The following is a 22400-nucleotide window of genomic DNA, read 5'->3' on the forward strand; positions in this document are numbered from 1 at the left end:
TCTTCTTCCCGTGGTACTAGACAAATTGGGTGTATGAGACCCATGTCGCTGTGGCTTTTATACACAATAAATAAGCAGAGCGTAGTGATTCAGCCCTCTGTTGCTAGTGAGCTGAAACATCAAGGCAATGAACAGCTCCCTTATATGTGTCTTCAAGTTGCAGTCAGGTAGAAGACACACCCACTGTCGTTTGCCTCCTCCCACTCTCATTGCAATCCTTGAATGTCTATGATGGTGTGCATGGAATTCAGGGCAAGTCTCCCCACCTTCCAACCTCCTCCTGCAACCTTCCAGCTTGAACCCATCACCTTTGACCCACCCAATATTACTGTTACCCTTCCCTCCGTTACCATTGAGCCTCCCCCTCAATTACCGTGTACAGTGTAATCAATTTATTCATGCCAACCCTACCCCCATTCTTATTCCTGTTACTATCGAGATACCAACTCTAATCCTTGAACCTCCTCATACTGAACTGACCATTGTTGCCAAGTTTCACTCCCCTCTGTCGAATATCCACACTTTAGGGGGAGACAGTGGCATGGTGGCAATGTCACTGAACTAATAATCCAGGCGACATGGGTTCAAATCCACACAGCAGCTGGTGATATTTAAATTCAATTCATTAAGAAAATTCAATTAATTAATAAAAAATCTGGAATTGAAAGCTAGTCTCAGTAATGGTGCCATGAAACGATCATCAATTGTCATAAAAACGTATCTGGTTCACGAATGTTATTTACCCAGTCTGGCCTATATGTGACTCCAGACCCACAGCAATGTGGTTGACTCTTAACTGCCCTCTGAAATGGCCCAGCAAGCCACTCAGCTGTCAACAGCAATTATGGATGGGCAACAAATGCTGGCCTTGCCAACAATGCCTACATCCCATGAAAGAAAAGACGACCTTCCCCCTAAAGAATCTATTTGCCCGCAGTGAATGTGACCTTTCCCTCTGCTAGCCAGTACCCTCAAATTGACCCACAGCTCCCCACCATCGACAGCACTCATCCCTCCCTTTAGGCCCTGATTCATGCATTGCCACCATTTCCTGAGATGATTCACCCTTGCTGGTGCCAAGCCTGGAGGCAAACATCCATTCCAGTGCTGGCATTAGTTTAGCGGCTGAGTGAAAGACTGAAGAGCACAGTCCTGAGACTCAACTGCACAAATCCGACTGTTGCACGTTGAAACAATCGTGAACTAGGTGGCACGGGAATATTGCTTGCCATTCACTTAATCTGGCAGGTGGGACTAAATCGTAACTATGCATAGGGTAATGAGTATTCATGTTATTTAAATGAATGCAAAGCTGCAATCAGCCAATACGCTGGGGGAACCCCGGAATGTCGCAAACCCGCCGCCGACTTCATTCCTCTAAAATATCCCACCATCGGGAATCCAAAAGAAACTCCCGCCTAATTACATCACCCTGCACACCACCATATCCGTTGCGACGGACTGCATAAAATTCCCCCATGTTTTCAGATGATGTAGATGAGAAATAGTAGCATGCCAAGGATATATCCAAGGACATAAAGGATGCAAAAATGTTTTACAAGAATGGTACTAGGCTGAAGGACTTCAGTTATGTGGAGAGACTGGAGAAGCTGGGGTTGAACTCCTTAGATCAGAGGCAAAAGAACCAGAGGTGACATGAGGAAATTTCTTTATATGCAGCTGGTTGTTATGATATGGAATGCATAGCCTGAAAGAGTGGTAGGAGCAGATTCAATTATTACTTTCAAAAGGTAATTGGATAAATAAATTGGAAAATTTACAGCGCTTTGGTGAAGAGCAGGGGAGTGGGACTAATTGGATAGCTCTACCAAAGAGCAGACACAGGCATAATAGTGCAAATCACCTTATTAAATGCTGTATCATTCCATGATTCTATATTCCAACATCATCTCATTTATATTACAGCAAAAACTCATTTACATTACAGTGCTGCTGCTAAAGTCTGGGTTGCCAAAGAAAAGGGACCATAAAATGTTCATTACATATACACAGGTGTGAGAGAAGGCAAACATTTTTCACAAACCACATTCAAACATTAGGTCAAACCTACTCTGGGTTTTTTGAAGCTATTTGCTGATTGCAGCTGGGTATCCTCAGAATGTCGTCGCTTCCGCTGTCCACTATCAGCCGTTGAATCTCCCTCACCCGACTCCACAGTTGCATTTAAGCCAAGAGGATCAGACTACAAGAGAAACAAAATGCTAGTTATATTACATCAATGTACTATGCATATTCTTCCATCAAATCTTTAGTGCTGCCACATTATCTGTTACAGACGAAACACGGTGAATACCTTTGAATACCCTGTGCTGTATGCATTATACACACGGCGCTCCACTAATTACATACATTTCCAGCACTGTACCCTCTATAGCTACTGCACGCTACTCACTACATGCCCTGTGCTGTTTCCTCTGTGCACTTTCTGGTGTACCGCTGTACAGTGCCTGCTGCACAGCATTCAGTTCCTTATTGTGCTTGGGGCAGGAGAACACTTCTGTCCCAAACCAACATCAAAGTTCCCCTGCATCTGCAGAAACAGAATTGAATAACCCAGTAACTGTGCTAAGTTCTGAGCTGGTGTCACATTTCAAAAAGCTATGCAAGGATGGAAGACAGGGTAGATAGTGCGGTATTAGTCTGGAAAGGACCCAGAACACTCAGAAGAACTAGGAGGGAATGTAAGTTGTGAGGAGTATGCAAGGAGGCTTCAAGGGGATCTGGACAGGCTAAGTAAATGGGCAAGAACATGGCAGATGGAATATAATGTGAATAAGTGTGAAGTGATTCACTTCGTAGAAAAAAGAGAGGCAGAGTATTTCTTAAACAGTGAGAGGTTGGGAAGTGTTGATGTCCAAAGAGACCTGGGTGTCCTTGTTCACGAGTCACTAAAAGCTAGTATGCAGGTGCAGAAAGCAACTAAGAAGGCAAATGGTATGTTGGCCTTCACTGCAAAGGGATTTGAGTACCGGAGTAAAGATCTACTGCTTCAATTGTATAAAGCCTTGGTGAGACCGCACCTCGAGTATTTACAGTTTTGGTCTTATCTACTTGCTATAGTGGGAGTGCAATGGAGGTTCACCAGACAAATCCCTGGGATGGCAGGATTGTCTTATGAGGAGAGATTGCAGAAACTGGGCTTGTATTCTCTAGAGCAGGGTTGTCCAACCTTTTCGGGTGGGGGGTCAATTTTTGCCTTACATGGGGTGCCAGTGAGACAATTTCAGAAAGATAAAGGCATTAAAATGTATCTTACTATTAATCAAAACAACAACAAATGTATATTTTTGTGAAGAAGCTTTAAATAAGATTAATTTATTGACTTACTTTCTTGATCACTCTCTCTCCGTCTGTATCACCCCCTCTCTCTCTGCCCCCTTCCTTTCCCTCTCTGTCCCTGTCTCCTCCTCCCTTCCCCTCCCACTCTCTGTCTGTCCCCCTTTCTCTCTCTGTGTCTGGCTGTCCCTCTCTCTCTCTCTCTGTCCCCCCATCTCTCTCCCCCTTTCTCTCTCTCTGACAGTTGCAGAGAGCGGGAATGCTCAGATGGTTGATCAGGTTTTTTTTGAAAGAACATCACAAGTCAGTTTCACACCTGACGGTTGCTGACAGTGGAAACAGCCTTTTCCCAACTTTGGACAGATTTGGGGTTTTCCGGCAGGCTTTTTAAAACCCCAAATCTGTCCGAAGTTGGGGAAAGGCTGTTTCCGCTGTCAGTAACTGTCAGATGTGAAACTGACTTGCGATGTTTTTAAAAAGGCTGCTCTGCAAGAAGACAAAGGGAAATAAATTTCCCATCTCCAGACACGGACCCCCTGGAGGATGAGGAACTGCCCGGGTACTGTGTACATCCACAGGCTGGATGGAAACCTTTGGCGGGCCGGACCCTGGCTCGCGGGCCGTATGTTGGACAACCCTGCTCTAGAGTTTCGAAGTATGAGGGGTGATCTCATTGAAACTTTCAAAATTCTTACACAGTGTGACATGGTAGATGTGGTTAGGATGTTTCCTCTGGCTGGTGAGTCTAGAACAAGGGGACACAGTCTCAGAATAAGGGGCAGGTAATTTCTTTACTCAGAGGGTGGCGAATCTTTGGAATTCTCTACCCCAGAGGGCTGCTCAATCATTGAGCATGTTCAAGACAGAAATCAATCGATTTCTGTATACTAATGACTTCAAGGGATATGAGGATAGTGGGGAAAAATGGCATAGAGGTAGATGATCATCCATAATCTGTTTGAATGGCGGAGCAGGCTCGACAGGCTGAATGGCCTATTCCTGCTCCTATTTCCTATGAACAAACTCGAGACATCTGAAAACACATCACAGCCAATGAAGTACTTTTGAAGTGTAGTCACTCCTGTAATGTAGGAAACGGGAAAGCCAATTTGTGTACAGGAAGGTCCCACAAACAGCAATGTGCGAATGACAAGATGGTCTGTTTTAGTGATGTATGTTGAGGGATAAATATTAACCAGGACACCAGGAGAACTCATGAGTTCTGATGAAAGTCACTGACCTGAAACGTTAACTCTGCTTCTCTCTCCACAGATGCTGCCAGACCTGCTGAGTATTTCCAACATTTCTTGTTTTTATTTCAGATTTCCAGCATCTGCAGTATTTTGTTTTTACTACACTAGGAGAACTCACCTGCTGCTTTTCTAATAGTCCCAAGGAATAATTTACATTCACCAGAGAAGATAGACAGGGCCTCTGTTTAATGTCTTATCCAAAACACAGCACCTCTTACAGCACTCTCTGCACTGCACTGGAGTGTCAGCCTGGATTTTGGGCTCAAATCTCTTTAACCCACAATCCTCTGACTCAGAGTTGAGAGTTCTAACAAGAAGCCAAGGTTGGCACCTTGCACACAGGTTATTGAAATTGGGCACTGATATCAGACAGAGAACTAGACCAGTCTGACCAAAATCAGTGTGTGAACGCAGGCTGCAGTGAGCCAATACCCTAGAAAGATTCATAATCAGCAAAAAAATCCCTAATCATTTGCTGTAAGTAATAAAATAGAAAATTATATGTGCATATTACAGGTTTAGAAAGACTTAATAGAAATAGATTAAATAATATACAGCTCTCAGTTATCATCACACTGTTAAATCCCACCTTCAATATATAAGGCTCTCAATTCTCAGACTATCTAATAACACCATCATCATGAGTCTATTAGCTATCGCACTGTTAAAATCCTACTCTCATTATAATGGGCGGCACAGTGGCGCAGTGGTTAGCACTGCAGCCTCACAGCTCCAGGGACCCGGGTTTGATTCCGGGTACTGCCTGTGTGGAGTTTGCAAGTTCTCCCTGTGTCTGCGTGGGTTTTCTCCGGGTGCTCCGGTTTCCTCCCACAAGCCAAAAGACTTGCAGGTTGATAGGTAAATTGGCCATTATAAATTGTCACTAGTATAGGTAGGTGGTAGGGAAATATAGGGACAGGTGGGGATGTTTGGTAGGAATATGGGATTCGTGTAGGATTAGTATAAATGGGTGGTTGATGGTCGGCACAGACTCGGTGGGCCGAAGGGCCTGTTTCAGTGCTGTATCTCTAATCTAATCTAAAAAAAAAAAATAATGCTCTCTTCTGTTAAATACCCTAATCCCTGATCACCAGGCTTGCCATTCTAACACTCTGGTACACCTTAGTAAATGGAACATGTTCTATTTCAGACACCAAGGCAAATTTCATGCCCATGTGCTACTCTTTACGTGGCTGCTAACGTTGCCTTGTAAAAGTCAAAAGGGTGCATAAGAAATAGAAGCAAGAGTAGACCATACAGTCCGTTGAAACACTCCGCCATTCAATATGATCATGGATGATCTTGGGCTTTGACTCCACTTTCCCGCCCATTATAACATATCCCTTGATTCCGAGAGACCCAAAATCTATCTTAGACTTAAATACATTCAATGATGGAGCATCCACAACTCTCTGGGGTAGAGAATTCCAAACATTCACAAACCTTTGAATGAAGAAATTTCTCCTTATCTCAGTCCTAAATGATCAGGCCCTTATCCTGAGACTGTACACCCACTGTGTTCTAGATTCCCCAGCCAGTGGAAACAACCTCTCAATGTCTATCCTGCCAGAATCCTGTAAGTTTCAATGAGATCACCTCTCATTCTTCTAAACTCCAGAGAATATGGGCCCAATTTGCTCAGCCTCTCATTATAGGACAACGCTCTCATTTCAGCGACCAATCTTGTGAACCTTCACTGTACTGGCTCCAATGCAAGTATATCCTTCCTTAAATACGGAGACCAAAACTGCACATAGGTGTGGTCTCACAACTGTAGCAAGGCTTCTTTATTCTTGTACTCCAATCCCCTTGCAATAAAGGCTAACATGCCATTTGTCTTTCTAATTGCTTGCTAGATCTGCATGCTAACTTTGTGTTCCTTATACAAGCACAGCCAAATCTCTCTGAAGATCAACATTTACAAGTTTAAAAAAAATATTCTGCTCTTCTCTTACGACCAAAATGAATAACCTCAAACTACCCACATTATACTCCATTTGCCACCTTGTTGCCCACTCACTTAACCTGCCTACATCTCTTTGCAGCCTCTCTCTGCCCTCCTCATAGCGGCATTTCCACCTATCTTTGTATCATCAGCAACCTTAAATACATTACTCTCGGTCTCTTCGTCTAAGTTATTGTATAGATCATAAATAGCTGAGGCCCCAGCACTGGATCCTTGGCAATCCACTAATCACAGCCCACCAACTTGAAAATACCCCATTTATGCCTACTCTTTGCTTCCTGTCCGTTAACCAATCCCATATCCATGCTAATATATCACCCCCAATTCCCTGAGCCCTTACCTTGCCTATTAACCTTTTGTGTGGCACCTTATCAAATACCTTTTGGAAATCCAGGTATACTACATCTACTGGCCCCCCTTTATCTACCCTACTAGTCACATCCTCGAAAAACTTTAATAAATTTGACAAGCACAATTTTCCTTTTGTGAAACCACGCTGAATTTGCCTGATCATACTATGGTTTCCTAAGTGCATTATTAAGACTTCTTTGATCACAGATTCCAGCACTTTCCTGACGTCTGATGTCAGGGTGACTGGCCTGTAGTTCTCCATTTTCTCTCTTCCTCTCTTCTTGAATAGCAGTGTTACATTTTCTAACTTCCAATCTGCTGGGACCATTCCAGAATCCAGGGAATTTTGGAAAATCATAGCCAGCGCATCCCCCATCTCTGCAGCTCTCTCTTTTAGAACCCTAGGATGTAGTCCACCCGGTCCTGGGAATTAGTCGTATTTTAGCCTCTTGAGTTTCTCAAATACTTCTTCTCTACTGATATTAATCACCTTAATTTCCTCACTCTTTCTAGCCCTAGGTTACCCTCTATTTCTGGTATGCAACTTGTGCCTTCTACTGTGAAGACAGACACAAAATATTTGTTCAATGTCTCTGCCAGTTCCTCATTCCCCATAATAATTTCTCCTGTCTCTGCTTCTAATGGACCAACGTTTACGTTTGCTAGTCTCTTCCTTGTTATATACTTGTAAAAGCTTTTACAATCTGTTTTAATATTCTTAGCTGATTCTATTTTTCCCCTCTACCAACTTTTTGGTGCCCCTTGCTGGTTTCTAAAACACTCCCAATCCTCAGGATTTCTACTATTCTTTGCAACATTATAAGCCTCTTCGTTTAATCTAATATTATCCTTAACTTCCTGAGTAAGCCACACATGGATCTTTCTTGTTGAGTTTTTGTTTTTTAATGGATTGTATTTTTGTTGAACATTTTCAATTGTTTCTTTAAATGTTTCCTTCTGTTTATTTACTGCCATACTTTCTAGTCCACATACCCAATCAACCTCAGCCAGCTCTATCCTCATACCTATGTATTTGGCTTTAAGATTCTTGTTTGTGATTGAAGTATGTCGCTTTCAAAGGTAACATGGAATTCAGTTGTGTTGTGCTCACTTTTCCCAGTGGATCTTTTATTATGGGATTGTTAATTAACCCTGCCTCATTACACAATACTGGATTTAAAATAGCTTCATCCCTAGTTGGTTCCACAACATATTGCTCCAGGAAATTGTCATGAAAACATTCCACAAATTCATCTTCTAGACCACCCTTGCCAATTTGATTGGTCCCATCTATATGAAGTTTAAAGTGCCCCACAATTATTGCACTGCCTTTGATACAAGCTCCAATAATTTCTTGTTTAGTGCTCTGTCCAAAGGTATATCTACTAGGGGGCCTGTAATCTACTCCCACCAGTGTTTTCTGACTCTTGCTATTCCAAATTTCCACCCTTACCGATTCTACTTCCTGATCTTCTGAGCCAAGGTCTTTTCTCACCAATGTCCTTATGTCATCCTTTGACTACCCCACCTCCTTTACCATTCTGTCTGACTTTTCAAAATATTGTGTACCCTGGAATATTTATTTCCAAATCTTGGTCACCTTCTAACCATGTCTCTGTAATGGTGATTAAATATAAATCATTTATTTCTATTTGTGCCACTAGTTCATCCACCTTATTGTAGATGTTTTGTGCATTGAGATAAAGAACCTTTAATGTTGTTTTTTTACTCCTATTCCCTGCTGATGCACAATTACTGTTAAACTTTCTGGTTCTTCCTGTCTCACTATGCTTGTCTTTACCCACATTGCTAGACTGTTCTATTGCCTCGATGTTTCCCTTTGGATTTCTAAATCTCCCCTCACCCGAACCCTCCTCCTCACTCTGTTAGTTTAAAGTTCTATCCACAGCCCGAGTTATACGATTCGCCAGGACACTGTTTAAGTGGAGGCCATCCCAACGGAACAGCTCTCAATTTCCTGAGTACTAGTGCCACTGCCCCATGAATTGAAACCCTTTCTTCCTACACCACTCTTTGAGCCACCCATGTAATTCTCTAATCTGCTTGATCCTATGCCAATTGGTGCGTGGCTCAGGTAACAATCCAGAGATTTATTACCTTTGATTTTCTGCATTTTAATTTGGACCCTAGCTCCTCAAACTCTCCCAGCAGATCATTCGTAGTTCTACCTATGCCATTGGTTCCTCCATGGAAAACGAATCCTCCCCCTCCAAGTTTGTGTCTAGCTACGAGGAGATATCCATAACCCTGGCACCAGCCAGGCAATACAACCTTCGGAGCTCCCAGTCGTGGCTGCAGAGGACAGTAACTATCCCTCTGACTATACTGTCCCCTATCACTATCACATTCCTTTTCAAACCTTCTCCCCCACTTGAATGGCATCCTACACCATGGTCAGTTTGCTCATCAACTCTGTAGTCCTTGTTCTCATCTGCACAGGTAGTAAGCACCTCATAGCTGTTTGTCAAAGTCAAGGGCTGAGGCTCCTCCATCACTACAAGCTGGATCCCCAGACCTGCCTGACTCAGTCACATCCTCCTGTCCCTGACCATTGACCAATTCTAAAGTTCTACTTAACCTAAGGGGTGCGGTTGCCTCCCGAAACTCCAGGTAACTCTCCTCCATCCTGATGTCCCGCAATGCCTGCAGCTCAGATTCCAACTCAGCAACTCTGAACCAAAGTTGCTCCAGCTAAAAACACTTACGGCAGATATGGTTGTCCGGGACTGCAATGATTTCCACAGATTCCCACATGCTGCAGGCACGGCACATCACCATCCCTGCCATGTTTGTCTAACTTTATTTATTTAATTAGTCAATCAGTTATGAATTTACTCAGTTAAAGTAATAGCAAATTAGAGTGCCGAGCTTGCAGACAAAAGAACACTCATCGGCTACTGGAGGTTGAACAAAAAGGTATGAAAAGCAGAACCTCCCCCCCTCCGCCACATCGAATTCCCACCTGCACCAAATTCCCGATGTAGCACGCAGTCCTCAAAGCACTCTATCCTCGGCTTTCTCTGTGCAACCTTTTGTGACATTCAAAGCGGGTGTTCATATTTATGAAGGTTATGGACTCAATAGGCCAAATGGCCTCCTTCTGTTCTGTAAATGACCCCATGATTCTATTCAAAAAGTGCGTATTGGGACAAAATATGAGCGGACAAAGCTAGTAGTCTGGGCAAGGGACTACAATAGTGCAGCAATATGTAGCAAAGGAGATGAACTCGGTGGCAATGCTGACCATTGTATAAATCCCCTGCTCTACAGTAATTATTGTGCAGACGAGCCCAATGCTCGGCTGGAAGGAAAACAAAGCAAAAATATTGAGTGCAATGAGACCAATGGTGTCTTTACAGCTGATAAACCAGATCAGCAAGTGGCTGTCTGCTGACCGGTAGCCTGCACAGTCGATCTACTACTTTTAATCCTTGGTAGGTACACCAGGACCTGTAGATACAGGTTGGTGGCATCATGGCAACCTGGTGCCTGCAGCTCTTCCGGTCAAAGCTCCTTTCATTTCCTACCATTGAAGTAGTTACACAGAAACTGGTCACTCAGCCCAAAGGGCCTGTGCCAGTGTTTATACTATTTCCATTCCATTGCCCTCTTCCACATCTGACCCCATATCCCACTTGAAGTGCACTGGGAGCTCTCAGTTGGGGGCAGTGGGACACCGTCAGGTAATTCAGGCATTAATACTATACGAAATACTGTACAGATCCCATATCCTTTAAGGATCTTCTTGTTCTGCAGAACTCTTGGCAAGAGTGTCCGTAGAGTCAGCTTCTCAGTAATGTTTGTAACAATGATTCAGCTGCTTCTCTCCTTACATCAATATTCCCTTCATGGTCTGATCCAGAAGCATTAAACATTCAATGATACAATACATTAATAGTCCAAAAGTTAGTTAAAGATACAAATTACACTTTCTCCACTTCAAATAGTTTTCTTCTGTCTTTTTGAATTTGCACTGCAACCAGCTTCTATTGAATATCTCTTAATAATGGGTGGAAATACCACTGAAGAGGACTTCAGACCAAGCACTGGCAATCTGAAGAGGCTGCCTAAAAATCCTTACTGCCACGTTGGATGCATGAATAGTTAGGCTCCAGTCAGAATGATCATATAACACTTAAGGAAATGAAATAAAAACAGGAAGTCCTGCAAATACTCAGCAGGTCTGACAGCATATGTGGAAAGAGAAGCAAAGTTAACGTTTCAGGTCTGTGACCTTTCACAGTTCTGATGCTGATGAATCAGTACTCCATCATGTTGAATACCACATGGAGGAAGCACTGAGGGTGGCAAGGGCGCAGAATGTACTCTGGGTGGGGGACATCAACGTCCATCACCAAGAGTGGCTCAGTAGCACCACGAGTGACCGAGCTGGCCGAGTCCGAAAGGTAATAGCTGCTAGACTGGGTCTGTGACAGGTGGTGAGGGAACCAACACGAGGGAAAAACATTCTTAACCTCGTCCTCACCAATCTGCCTGCCGCAGATGAATCTGTCCATGACAGTATTGGTAGGAGTGACCACCACCCAGTTCTTGTGGAGACGATGTCCCGCCTTCACATTGAGGATACCCTCCATTGTGTTGTGTAGCACTACCAGCGTGCTAAATGGGATAGATTTCGAACAGATCTAGCAATGCAAAACTGGGCATCCATGAGGTGCTGTGGGCCATCAGCAGCAGCAGAATTGTACTCAACCACAATCTGTAACCTCATGGCCCGGCATATCCCCCACTCTACCATTACTATCAAGCCAGGAGAGCAACCCTGGTTCAATGAAGAGTGCAGGAGGGCATGCCAGGCGCAGCACCAGGCATACCTCAAAAATGAGATGTCAAGCTGGTGAAGCTATAAGCCTGGACTACTTGCACGCCAAATAGCAGAAGCAGCATGCGATAGACACAGCTAAGCGTTCCCATAACCAACAGATCAGATCTAGCCTCTGCAGTCCTGCCACATCCAATCATGAATGGTGGTGGACAATTAAATAACTAACAGGAGGAGGTGACTCCACAAATATCCCCATCCTCAATGAAGGGGTAGCCCAGCACATCAGTGCAAAAGATAAGGCTGAAGCATTTGCAACAATCTTCAGCCAGAAGTGTCGAGTTGATGATCCATCTCAGCCTCCTACTGTAGTCCCCAGCATCACAGATGCCAGTCTTCAGCCAATTTTATTCACTCCGCATGATATCAAGAAACGACTGAAGGCATTAGATACTGCAAAGGCTATGGGCCCGGACAACATACCAGAAATAGTACTGAAGACCTGTGTGCTCCAGAACTTGCTGCACCACTAGCCAAGCTGTTCCAGTGTAGCTTCAATACTGGTACCTACCCTGCAATGTGGAAAATTGCCCAGGTATGGCCTGTACACAAAAAGCACGACAAGTCCAACCCGGCCAATTTCTGCCCCATCAGTGTACTCTCAATCATCAGTAAAGTGATGGAAGGTGTCATTAACAGTGCCATCAAACGGCACTTGCTGAGCAATAACCTGCTCAGTGACGCTCAGTTTGGGTTCCGCCAGGGCCACTCAGCTCCTGACCTCATTACAGCCATGGTTCAAACATGGACAAAAGAGCTGAACTCAAGAGGTGAGGTGAGAGTGACTGCCCTTGACATCAAGGCAGCATTTGACCGAGTATGGCATCAAGGAGCCCTAGCAAAACTGAAGTCAATGTGAATCAGAGGGAAAACTCTCCGCTGGCTGGAGTCATACCTAGCACAAAGGAAGATGGTTGTGATTGTTGGAGGTCAATCATCTGAGCTCCAGGACATCACTGCAGGAGTTCCTCAGGGTAGTGTCCTAGGCCAACCATCTTCAGCTGCTTCATCAATGACCTTCCTTCAATCATAACGTCAGAAGTGGGGATGTTCGCTGATGATTGTACAATGTTCAGCACCATTTGCAACTCATCAGATACTGAAGCAGTCTGTGTAGAAATACAAGAAGACCTGGACAATATACAGGTTTGGGCTGATAAGTGGCAAGTAACATTCGCGCCACACAAGTGCCAGGCAATGACCATCTCCAACAAGAGAGAATCTAACATGTCAATGGCATTACAATCGCTGAATCCCCCGCTATCAACATCTTGGGGGTTACCATTGACCAGAAACTGAACTGGAGTAGCCATATAAGTACTGTGGCTACAAGAGCAGGTCAGAGGGTAGGAATCCTGCGGCAAGCAACTCACCTCTTGACTCCCCAAAGCCTGTCTATCATCTACAAAGCACAAGTCAGGAGTGTGATGGAATACTCTCCACTTGCCTGGACGGGTTAGCGACGTTTAAGAGGCATCTTGACAAATACATGAATAGGATGGGAATAGACGGATACGGTCCCCGGAAGTGCAGAAGGTTTTAGTTTAGACAGGCATCAAGATCGGAGCAGGCTTGGAGGGCCGAATGGCCTGTTCCTGTGCTGTACTGTTTTTTGTTCTTTGGGTGCAGCTCCAACAACACTCAAGAAGCTCGACACCATCTAGGACAAAGCTGCCCACCTGATTGGCACACCATCCACAAACATTCACTTCCTCCATCACTGACACACAGTGGTAGCAGTGTGTACCTTCTACAAGATGCACTGCACCAAGGCTCCTTAGACAGCACCTTCCAAATCTGCAACCTCTACCACCTAGATGGGCAAGGGCAGCAAATGCATGGGAACACCACCACCTGCACATTCCCCTCCAAGCCACACACCATGGTAGTATATCGCCGTTCCTTCACTGTCGCTGGGTCAAAATCCTGAAACTCCCTCACTAACAGCACTGTGGGTGTACCTACCCCAGATAGACTGCAGCGGTTCAAGAAGACAGCTCACCACCACCTTCTTAAGGGCAATTAGGGATGGGCAATAAATGCTGGCCTAGCCAGTGATGCCCACATCTGACGAATGAATAAAAAAAAACTAAATAGCGTCCACCTCTTGGTAAATGAGGACATGCGCAGTGAGACGCCTTCACCATGTCAATAAAGGAGCTAAGTCAGTCACAGAAAGTTTTGGTGGCCGGAAGAAGCCATCAGTGGATTTCCAGTGGAAATTTCTCATCCTTGACTGGCAGATGGTAACCTTTGCCATACAGATTCTAGTCCGGTGGCCATATGTTGGACAACCCTGCTCTACACTGTCCCATCAAACACTCCCAGGTAGGTACAGCACGGGGTTAAATACAGAATAAAGCTCCCTCTACAGTGCATCAACAGCATGCCTCAGCCCCAACCTTAGAGGGGCAGTCCAGTGTAATATTTTTCCATTTCCCACAGTAGTTGTTCTTTGGCCTCTATCAGTTGATAGTGTCATGAAGACCCCCACATGCCACGAATGAGTCATATTAATTTCATCATATAAACATTAATTTTAAACTGTTGCTGGACTGAAGAGATGAATTGTTTAAAGAGATCAGCAGTGGCTGGAAAAATTTGCATTCTAAGAGACAGTTGCCTAGGAAAAGACAATGGAACTGCTCCCTAATTCAATTAACCCAAATAGATTATGATCACCAGACATTGAATGTGGAACAAGCCAGCATTCCATTCCCGTTCCCCACCCCCCATTGCAGGTATCTGCTAAGATGAAAGAAATCCACAAAAACACAGGAGAGTTTGTTAAAAACAAAACTAGCCACATGACTAACCTGCTGGGCCAGGGTTTTTGAATTGCGCTCACAGGACAGGTTGAAATGAGAGACTGCTTTGAAGACAACAGAGAAGGAAGCTCTCTCTCTCCCTGACTCTCTCTCTCACAAATTTCCAAATCCACTGAAGCCGTTTAAACCTCTAGAGAGAAGACTCCTACATCGAAACAAGTTTGAAAGCGTGCACTGGACCCCAACGAAACGGCAAGATTTATGGACAATCAAAGACTCTATATTGAATTCAAAGGACAGTAAATGAACCCCAGCTATGGCTTCAAAGTTTTCCCCTTTATTCTTACTCTTTTTCTGTCTCTAGAACCATAGAAAAAGCACAGCACAGAAGGAGACCATTCAGCCCATCGTGTCTGTGCCGGCTGAATAAACTACCTGCCCAAACTAATCCCACCTTGCAGCACCTGGTCCATAGCCCCGCAGGTTACAGCACTTCAGGTACATGTCCAGGTACCTTTTAAAACAATTGAGGGTCTTTGCCTCCACCACCATTTCACCCACCAGCCTCTGGGTGAAAAAGCTTTCCCTCATGTCTCCTCTAATCCTTCTACCTTAAATCTGTGCCCCCTGGTAACTGACCTCTCCGCTAGGGGAAACAGGTCCTTCCTGTCCACTCTATCTAGGCCCCTCTTAATTTTGTACACCTCAATCAAGTCACCCCCTCAGCCTCCTCAGTTCCAGGTAAAACAACCCAAGCCTATCCAATCTTTCCTCATAGCTGTAACTTCCAAGCCCTGGCAACGTTCTTGTAAATCTCCTCTGTACTCTCTCCAGAGCAATTATGTCCTTTCTGTAATGCGGTGACCAGAACTGTATGCAATACTCCAGCTGTGGCCTAACCAATGATCTATACAGCTCCAGCATCACATCCCTGCTTTTGTACTCAATACCTTGGCCAATAAAGGAAAGCAATCCATTTGCCTTCTTCACCACTCTATCCACTTGTTCTGCCACCTTCGGGGACCTGTGGACATGCACTCCAAGGTCTCTCACTTCTTCTACCCCTCTCAATGTCCTCCCATTTATTGTGTATTCCCTCGCTATATTTGCCCTCCCCAAATGCAATACCTCACACTTCTCTGGATTGAATTCCATTTACCACTTTTCCACCCACTCAACCAAACCATTGATATCATTCTGGAGTCCACAGCTATCCTCCTCACTATTAACTACACGGCTAATTTTTGTGTCATCAGCAAATTTCCCAATCAGGCCACCCACATTTAAGTCCAAATCATTAATACATATCACAAACGGCAAGCAACCCAACACTCAGCCCTGTGGAACAGCACTGGAAACTGCTTTCCATTCACAAAAGACATGCGTCGACTACTACCCTTTGTTTCCTGTCACTGAGCCAATTCTGGATCCAACCTGCCACCTTCCCCTGTATCCCATGGGCTTTCATTTCACTGAGCAGTCTGCCATGCGGGACCTTGTCAAATGCATTACTAAAATCCATGTAAACCACATCCATTGCACTACCCTCATCAATCCTCCTTATCACTTCCTCAAAATACTCAATCAAGTTAGTAAGACATGACCTTCCCCTAACAAATCCATGCTGACTATCCCTATTAATCCTTGACTAAGTGACAGTTTATCCTGTCCCTCATAATAGATTCTAACAATTTACCCACCATTGAGGTCAGACTGGCTGGCTTATCCCTCGCACCCTTTTTAAACAATGGTTTAATGTTCGCAGACCTCCAATCCTTTGGTACGTCGCCTGCATCTAGTGAGGATTTGAAGATGATCCTTAGCGCATCCACTATTTCCTCCCTGATTTCCCTCAACAACCTGGGATGCAATCCATCTGGTCCTGGCAATTTATCCACTTTTAGGGATGTCAGACCCTCAAGCACTTTCTCTCTCATTATGCTTATCGTATCTCCTCCTCTTTAACTACAATGTCTGCATCAACGTTCTCCTTTGTGAAGACAGAGACAAAAAACTCTAAGAACCCTGACCACATCTTCTGCATCCACGCATAAGTTCCCCTGTACATCTCTGATAGGCCCTACCCTTTCCTTAGTTATCCTCTTGCTCTTAATGTACTGATAAAACATCTTCGGGTTTTCCTTGATTTTATCTGCCAATAATTTTTCATGTCCTCTCTTTGCTTTTCTAATTTCCTTTTTTTCTACTTCACTTTCTATACTCCTCTAGGCTTTCTAAAGTATTAAGATATTTGTGATAGTCATAAGCTTTTTTTTGGCTTTAATTTACCCTGTAAGCTTTTAGATAACCACGTGTTGTTTATCGTGTATGCATGCTCGCATGGTCACGTCGCGTATTTGTTTTAACCGAATTAGAGTTTCAAGGTTAATAGATTTAAACAAGAAAGGTGTAAGTTTAAGAAAACCTGTCTGGTTGATTTCTTAGCCTTATATTTGGAGAGCAGTGAACAAAGGGGAGCTAAAAACACAGTGTTTTAAAAATTAAACTCTGTTACGGTCAAACCAGGCAAAGGCTGAGAGGTTACCCCTAGACCCCTTTCTCACCTGGTCATAACAATAGTCAAGATAGGCACATTTTTATGCAGGGATTCCATGCCTGATAAGATCTGCATCAAGGATCCTTACAGTCGGTAGAAAAAGAGTTTCATCCCATCAGCCTGGGCGGGTTTCAGGGCCAGATGCCAAAGGTAAAAAGACAGTGGTTATCCCACTGCATCAGTCCATTCTCCTTTGTTAACTGATCTTTGTCTTTCACATATCGACTGACTTGTTGTCCATTCCCAATATTTTCTGCTTTTAGTTCAGATTTACAGCATTCATATTTCTTTTAATCCTTGCTGCATTCCCTGTAATGACAGGGTGATCTCCTTCCACACCCGAATAGCTTCAGTACACATACTGGAAGATGAGGCAGTAATAATCAATAGTTGCAGTGATGCGGCCTGCTTCTGTGCAGTTCGATGTGAGATGCTGCCTGTGTGCCTGTCTGTCGTGGCAGTGTAACACTGGGGAGGGCTGCAAAACGTTTCTATTTGATTCACTGTTGGGCTCCTTTATCATCTTTACAGCAGGTAAGCCTCCTTCTGTCATTTATACTGAGAATGTAATTGGTGGCTGATGGTTTTAGTAATGTTTGAGTGGCTGGAATGCAACTGATGTTGAGAACCTGCCCACCAGTAATGGAAATGCTAACTACTTTAATTGCCATTTTTATTGAATTCTCAGTTCCTCAGTACCAACAACTGCCAGCTTTGGCAGTGTTGACTGTTAACGCATCTCAAGTTTGTACAATTTCTCATACTATCTGATTACTTTATTCGATCTGCAATAAATTAGGTTGATGGTTTTATTGGGTTTTATGTCACTGTGGAGTATGGGAATTACTTGGTGTTCAATCAGAAGTTTTTTTATTCGACTAATAAAACAGGAATCGCCTTTGGATTCTGGTGACTAAATTACAATCTGTTAATATTAAACTAATTCCTTCTTCACCAGCTGGGACGCCAGATGCCCTCATCTTCATCTGTCAGTCAGGCCTACCAAAGCCTCAGGCTTTCCTGCCTCTGCTTTCCCATTCCTCTCATCTCACAGTTTGATAGTTCTTACATTGATTTAATGAAACAAATTCCAAATCTCTGCTATTAAAGCAGAAGTGCACGCTCAACAAACCCAGAACACCACAACCAATAAAGAGATTATATAGAGAGACAAAGGCCTCCATATCAACGGCCCCCTCCCATTACCAAGGCAGACAGGCGAGGGGCGGGGAGATGTAAAGTCTTAAATATAGGAAACATGCCCCCTCACTCCCCAGCATGTGCCCACTGCCCTTTTTTTTTTACAGCAGAGGATATCATGGCTTGCAAGTGTTGAGCCACGGAGAATTGGAACACTTCATTTAACATATTTAAATCAGGCACCCACAGTGCGATTGAGAACCTGCTTTAAAACTCACTGCTGGTGTGTGGGTTTCCCTCGAGGTCAGGAAATCCAACAGCAAAAGGGAGGCAGGATCTGCTAGCTCCAAAAGCTAAGTGTCTTTTAAGCATTCCATATTGGCCAGGAGAAGCAGAAGCTCTGTCCCCACCGGCTCCTCAAACAAACCTTCGGCCTCCCCTCATCATCACCCTCTTGACCTTGCCGCAATCGTCAGCCCCTACTCCAGGCCTGATGATCGATCTCCCCCTGCAGACCCTATGGTCAATCGCCCCCTCCAGCCTCAAGAGCCCCCATCCACCTCCAGCCCCGATGGTCGATCTCCCCCCACTCCAGCCCCGATGGTCGATCTCCCCCCCCACTCCAGCCCCGATGGTCGATCTCCCCCCCCCAACTCCAGCCCCGATGGTCGATCTCCCCCCCCCCCAACTCCAGCCCCGATGGTCGATCTCCCCCCCCCACTCCAGCCCCGATGGTCGATCTCCCCCCCCGCCCCCACTCCAGCCCCGATGGTCGATCCCCCCCCCTCCAGCCCCGATGGTCGATCTCCCCCCCTCCAGCCCCGATGGTCGATCTCCCCCCCCACTCCAGCCCCGATGGTCGATCTCCTCCCCCACTCCAGCCCCGATGGTCGATCTCCTCCCCCACTCCAGCCCCGATGGTCGATCTCCTCCCCCACTCCAGCCCCGATGGTCGATCTCCCCCCCCCCACTCCAGCCCCGATGGTCGATCTCCCCCCCCCCACTCCAGCCCCGATGGTCGATCTCCCCCCCTCCAGCCCCGATGGTCGATCTCCCCCCCTCCAGCCCCGATGGTCGATCTCCCCCCCTCCAGCCCCGATGGTCGATCTCCCCCCCTCCAGCCCCAATGGTCGATCTCCCCCCCTCCAGCCCCAATGGTCGATCTCCCCCCCTCCAGCCCCAATGGTCGATCTCCCCCCCTCCAGCCCCAATGGTCGATCTCCCCCCCTCCAGCCCCAATGGTCGATCTCCCCCCCTCCCCCTCCAGCCCCGATGGTCGATTTCACCCTCCAGCCTCAATGGTCATTCTGCCCAAACAAAGGAACATCACTCTACAGCAGTATCGTCCACACGTGGGAACATCAGTCTAGAACAGCATCGTCTCCACTAAGGAATGTCAGTTTAGAGCAGCAATAAGGAGAATCAGTCGAGAAAAATGTTGCGTACAACAAGGAGTCTCAGTCTAGAACAGTATCATCCACACTAAGGAACACGAGTCAAGAAGTGTCCCCCACACTATGGAACATCTGTCCAGAACAGTATCACCAACACTATGGAACACCAATCTACAACTGTGTCACCCACATAAAGGAACACCAGTCTAGAACAGTATCACCCACACTAAGGCGTGTCAGTCTAGAGGTGTCACACACACTAAGGAACACCAGTCAAGAACAGTATCATGCACACAAAGGAGTGTCAGTCCAGTATAGTGCACCCACATAAAGGAACACCAGTCAAGAACAGTGTCATGCAGACTGAGCAGTGCCAATCCAGAACAGTGTCACCCACATGAAGGAGTGTCATTCCAGGACAGTATCATCCACATTAAGGAACCTGGACCTAGAACACTACCACGTTGAAGTATTTGACTATATATCAGTGTTACGACCAGATGAGAAGGGGGTCCAGGGGCTCCCTCTCAGCCTTTTCCTGGTTTGACTTTTTAATTTTTAGAACACCGTGTTTTTAGCTTCCCCTCAGTGAATCCTTGTTCACTGCTCTCCAATTGTCATGGCAAAGAAATCAACCAGACGGGTTTTCTTAGATTTAAACAAGAAAGGTGTAAGTTTATTAACCTTAAAACTAATTTGGTTAAAACTACTAAAAATACGCGACACGGCCACGCTAGCATGCATACACGATGAACACACACGCAGATAGAGACAGAAATGGGGAAGAATCAAGGGGAAAGGTTTGAAGAAATAGCTGGAGTTCATTTACTGTCTTTTGGGTTTGATGTAAAGTCTTTGATTGCAGTCCGATCTTGCCGTCTCGTTGGGGCCCAGTATACTCTTTCAAGCTTGTTTTGATGGTTTTCTGTCTTCTTGAAATCCAGTTGCAGTCTCTACATTTCGAGAGAGAGAGAGAGACAGGGACAGATACTCTCTCTTCAAGTTCAGATGCAGTCTGACTTCAAACTGTTCTATGAACACAATTCAAACCAAACCTGGGCCAGCAGGCCAGTCATGTGTCTAGCTTTTTTTTTAAAACAACCTGCCCAGCGAGGTTTTGTGGATTCTTTCAATCTTAGTAGACATCCTCAGTAGGGGACTGGAACACTGGCTTTCACACAGTCAATGTCTTGTGATCAAAACCATTTGGATAATTGAATCAGGGAGCAGTTCCATTGTCTTCTCCAGGCAACTGTCTCTGAAAATGCAAATGTTTCCAGCCACTGTCCTGTTTCGATGCAGGTGCAGCCATGCTTTCAGTCCAATAAGAGTTTAAAATGAATGTTCCATATGACAAAATTAATATGCTTCATTCTTGACAGGTGTGGTTTTCCTCACATCAGTGTCACTACCTCTGCAACAATATGTTTAAAGTATGAAACCAGGTGATGCCTATACCAAGTGCGCCTCAGCAATGACAATGCGGTGACAACGGTTATAGAAATCAGTAACACCAGTCGAGAACAATATCACCCATATTAACGAACATGAATAGAGAACAATATCACTGACACCATGGAATATCAGTCGAGAAAAGTATCACCCACACTAAGGAACAGCACTCTAGAGCAGTGTCATCCACACTAAGGAGTGTCAGTCTAGATCAGTATCATTACCACTAAAGAACACCAGTCTAGACCAGTATCATATAGGAACATAGGAGCAGGAGTAGTAAGCCCATCGAGCCTGTTCCGCCATTCAATATGACCATGGCAGATCATCCACTTCAACGCCTTTTTCCCACACTATCCCCATATCCCTTTATGTCATTGGTATTTAGAAATCTGTCAATCTCTGCTTTAAACATACTCAATGACTGAGCTTCCACAGCCCTCTGGGGTTGAGAATTCCCAAGATTCACACCTTCTGAAATAAAGAAATTTCTCCTCATCTTGGTCCTAAGTGGCTTCCCCTTATTTTGAAATTATGTACCCTGGTTCTAGACTCCCCAGCCAGGGGAAACATCTTACAGGCATCTACCCTGTCTATCTCTAAGTATTTTGTAGGTTTCAACGAGATCACCTTCCATTCTTCAAAACGCTCGAGAATACAGGTCCAGTTACCCAATCTCTCTTCATAGGACAGTCCTGCCATCCCGGGAACAAGTCTGGTGAATCTTTGTTGCACTCCCTCTTTGGCAATAATATCCTTCCTAAGGTAAGGGGACCAAAACTGCACACAGTACTCCAGGTGCGGTCTAACCAAGGTTCTATACAATTGAAGCAAGACTTCACTACTCCTGTACTCAAAACCTCTTGCGATAAAGGCTAACATACCATTAGCCTTCCTAATTACTTGCTGCACCTGCATGCTAGCATTCAGTAACTTATTGACAAAGGCACCCAAATCTCTTTGTACATCTACACTTTCTAATCACTTACCATTTAAGAAATACTCTGCACATCTATTCCTCCTACCAAAGTGGATAACCTCACATTTTTCCACATTCTATTCCATCTGCCACGTTCTTGCCTACTCACTAAGTCTGTCCAAATCCCCATGAGGCCGCTCTGCATCTCCCTCACAACACACATTCCCACCTAGGTTTGTGTCATCCGTGAATTTGAAAATATTACATTTGGTCCCCACATCCAAATATTTGTGAGCAGCTGGGGCCCAAATACTGATCCTTGTGGCACCCCACTAGTCACAGCCTGCCAATGCGAGAATGACCCATTTATTCCTACTTTCTGTTTTCAGCCTGTTAACAAATCCTTAATCCATGCCAGTATATTACCTCCTATCCCACG

The 22400-nt window shown here is 44.9% G+C and overlaps 1 protein-coding gene across 3 annotated transcripts in view; it reads right to left on the bottom strand.

Annotated features, from left to right (window-relative positions):
- The window catches only part of pcif1 (phosphorylated CTD interacting factor 1), a 256458-nt gene that overhangs the window by 112903 nt on the left and 121155 nt on the right, over window positions 1–22400 (bottom strand). For all 3 annotated transcript variants that reach the window (XR_010976541.1, XM_068048030.1, XM_068048029.1), the window contains exon 4: window positions 2072–2203. Coding sequence is in view for 2 of the 3 variants with exons in the window: in XM_068048030.1 (XP_067904131.1) it covers window positions 2072–2203 (132 nt within the window). In the remaining variant the exon portion in view is untranslated. The remainder of the gene's footprint in view (window positions 1–2071; window positions 2204–22400) is intronic.

Source organism: Heterodontus francisci, chromosome 16 (assembly GCF_036365525.1).
Source record: "Heterodontus francisci isolate sHetFra1 chromosome 16, sHetFra1.hap1, whole genome shotgun sequence".
In the NCBI taxonomy this organism is placed as follows: Eukaryota; Metazoa; Chordata; class Chondrichthyes; order Heterodontiformes; family Heterodontidae; genus Heterodontus; species Heterodontus francisci.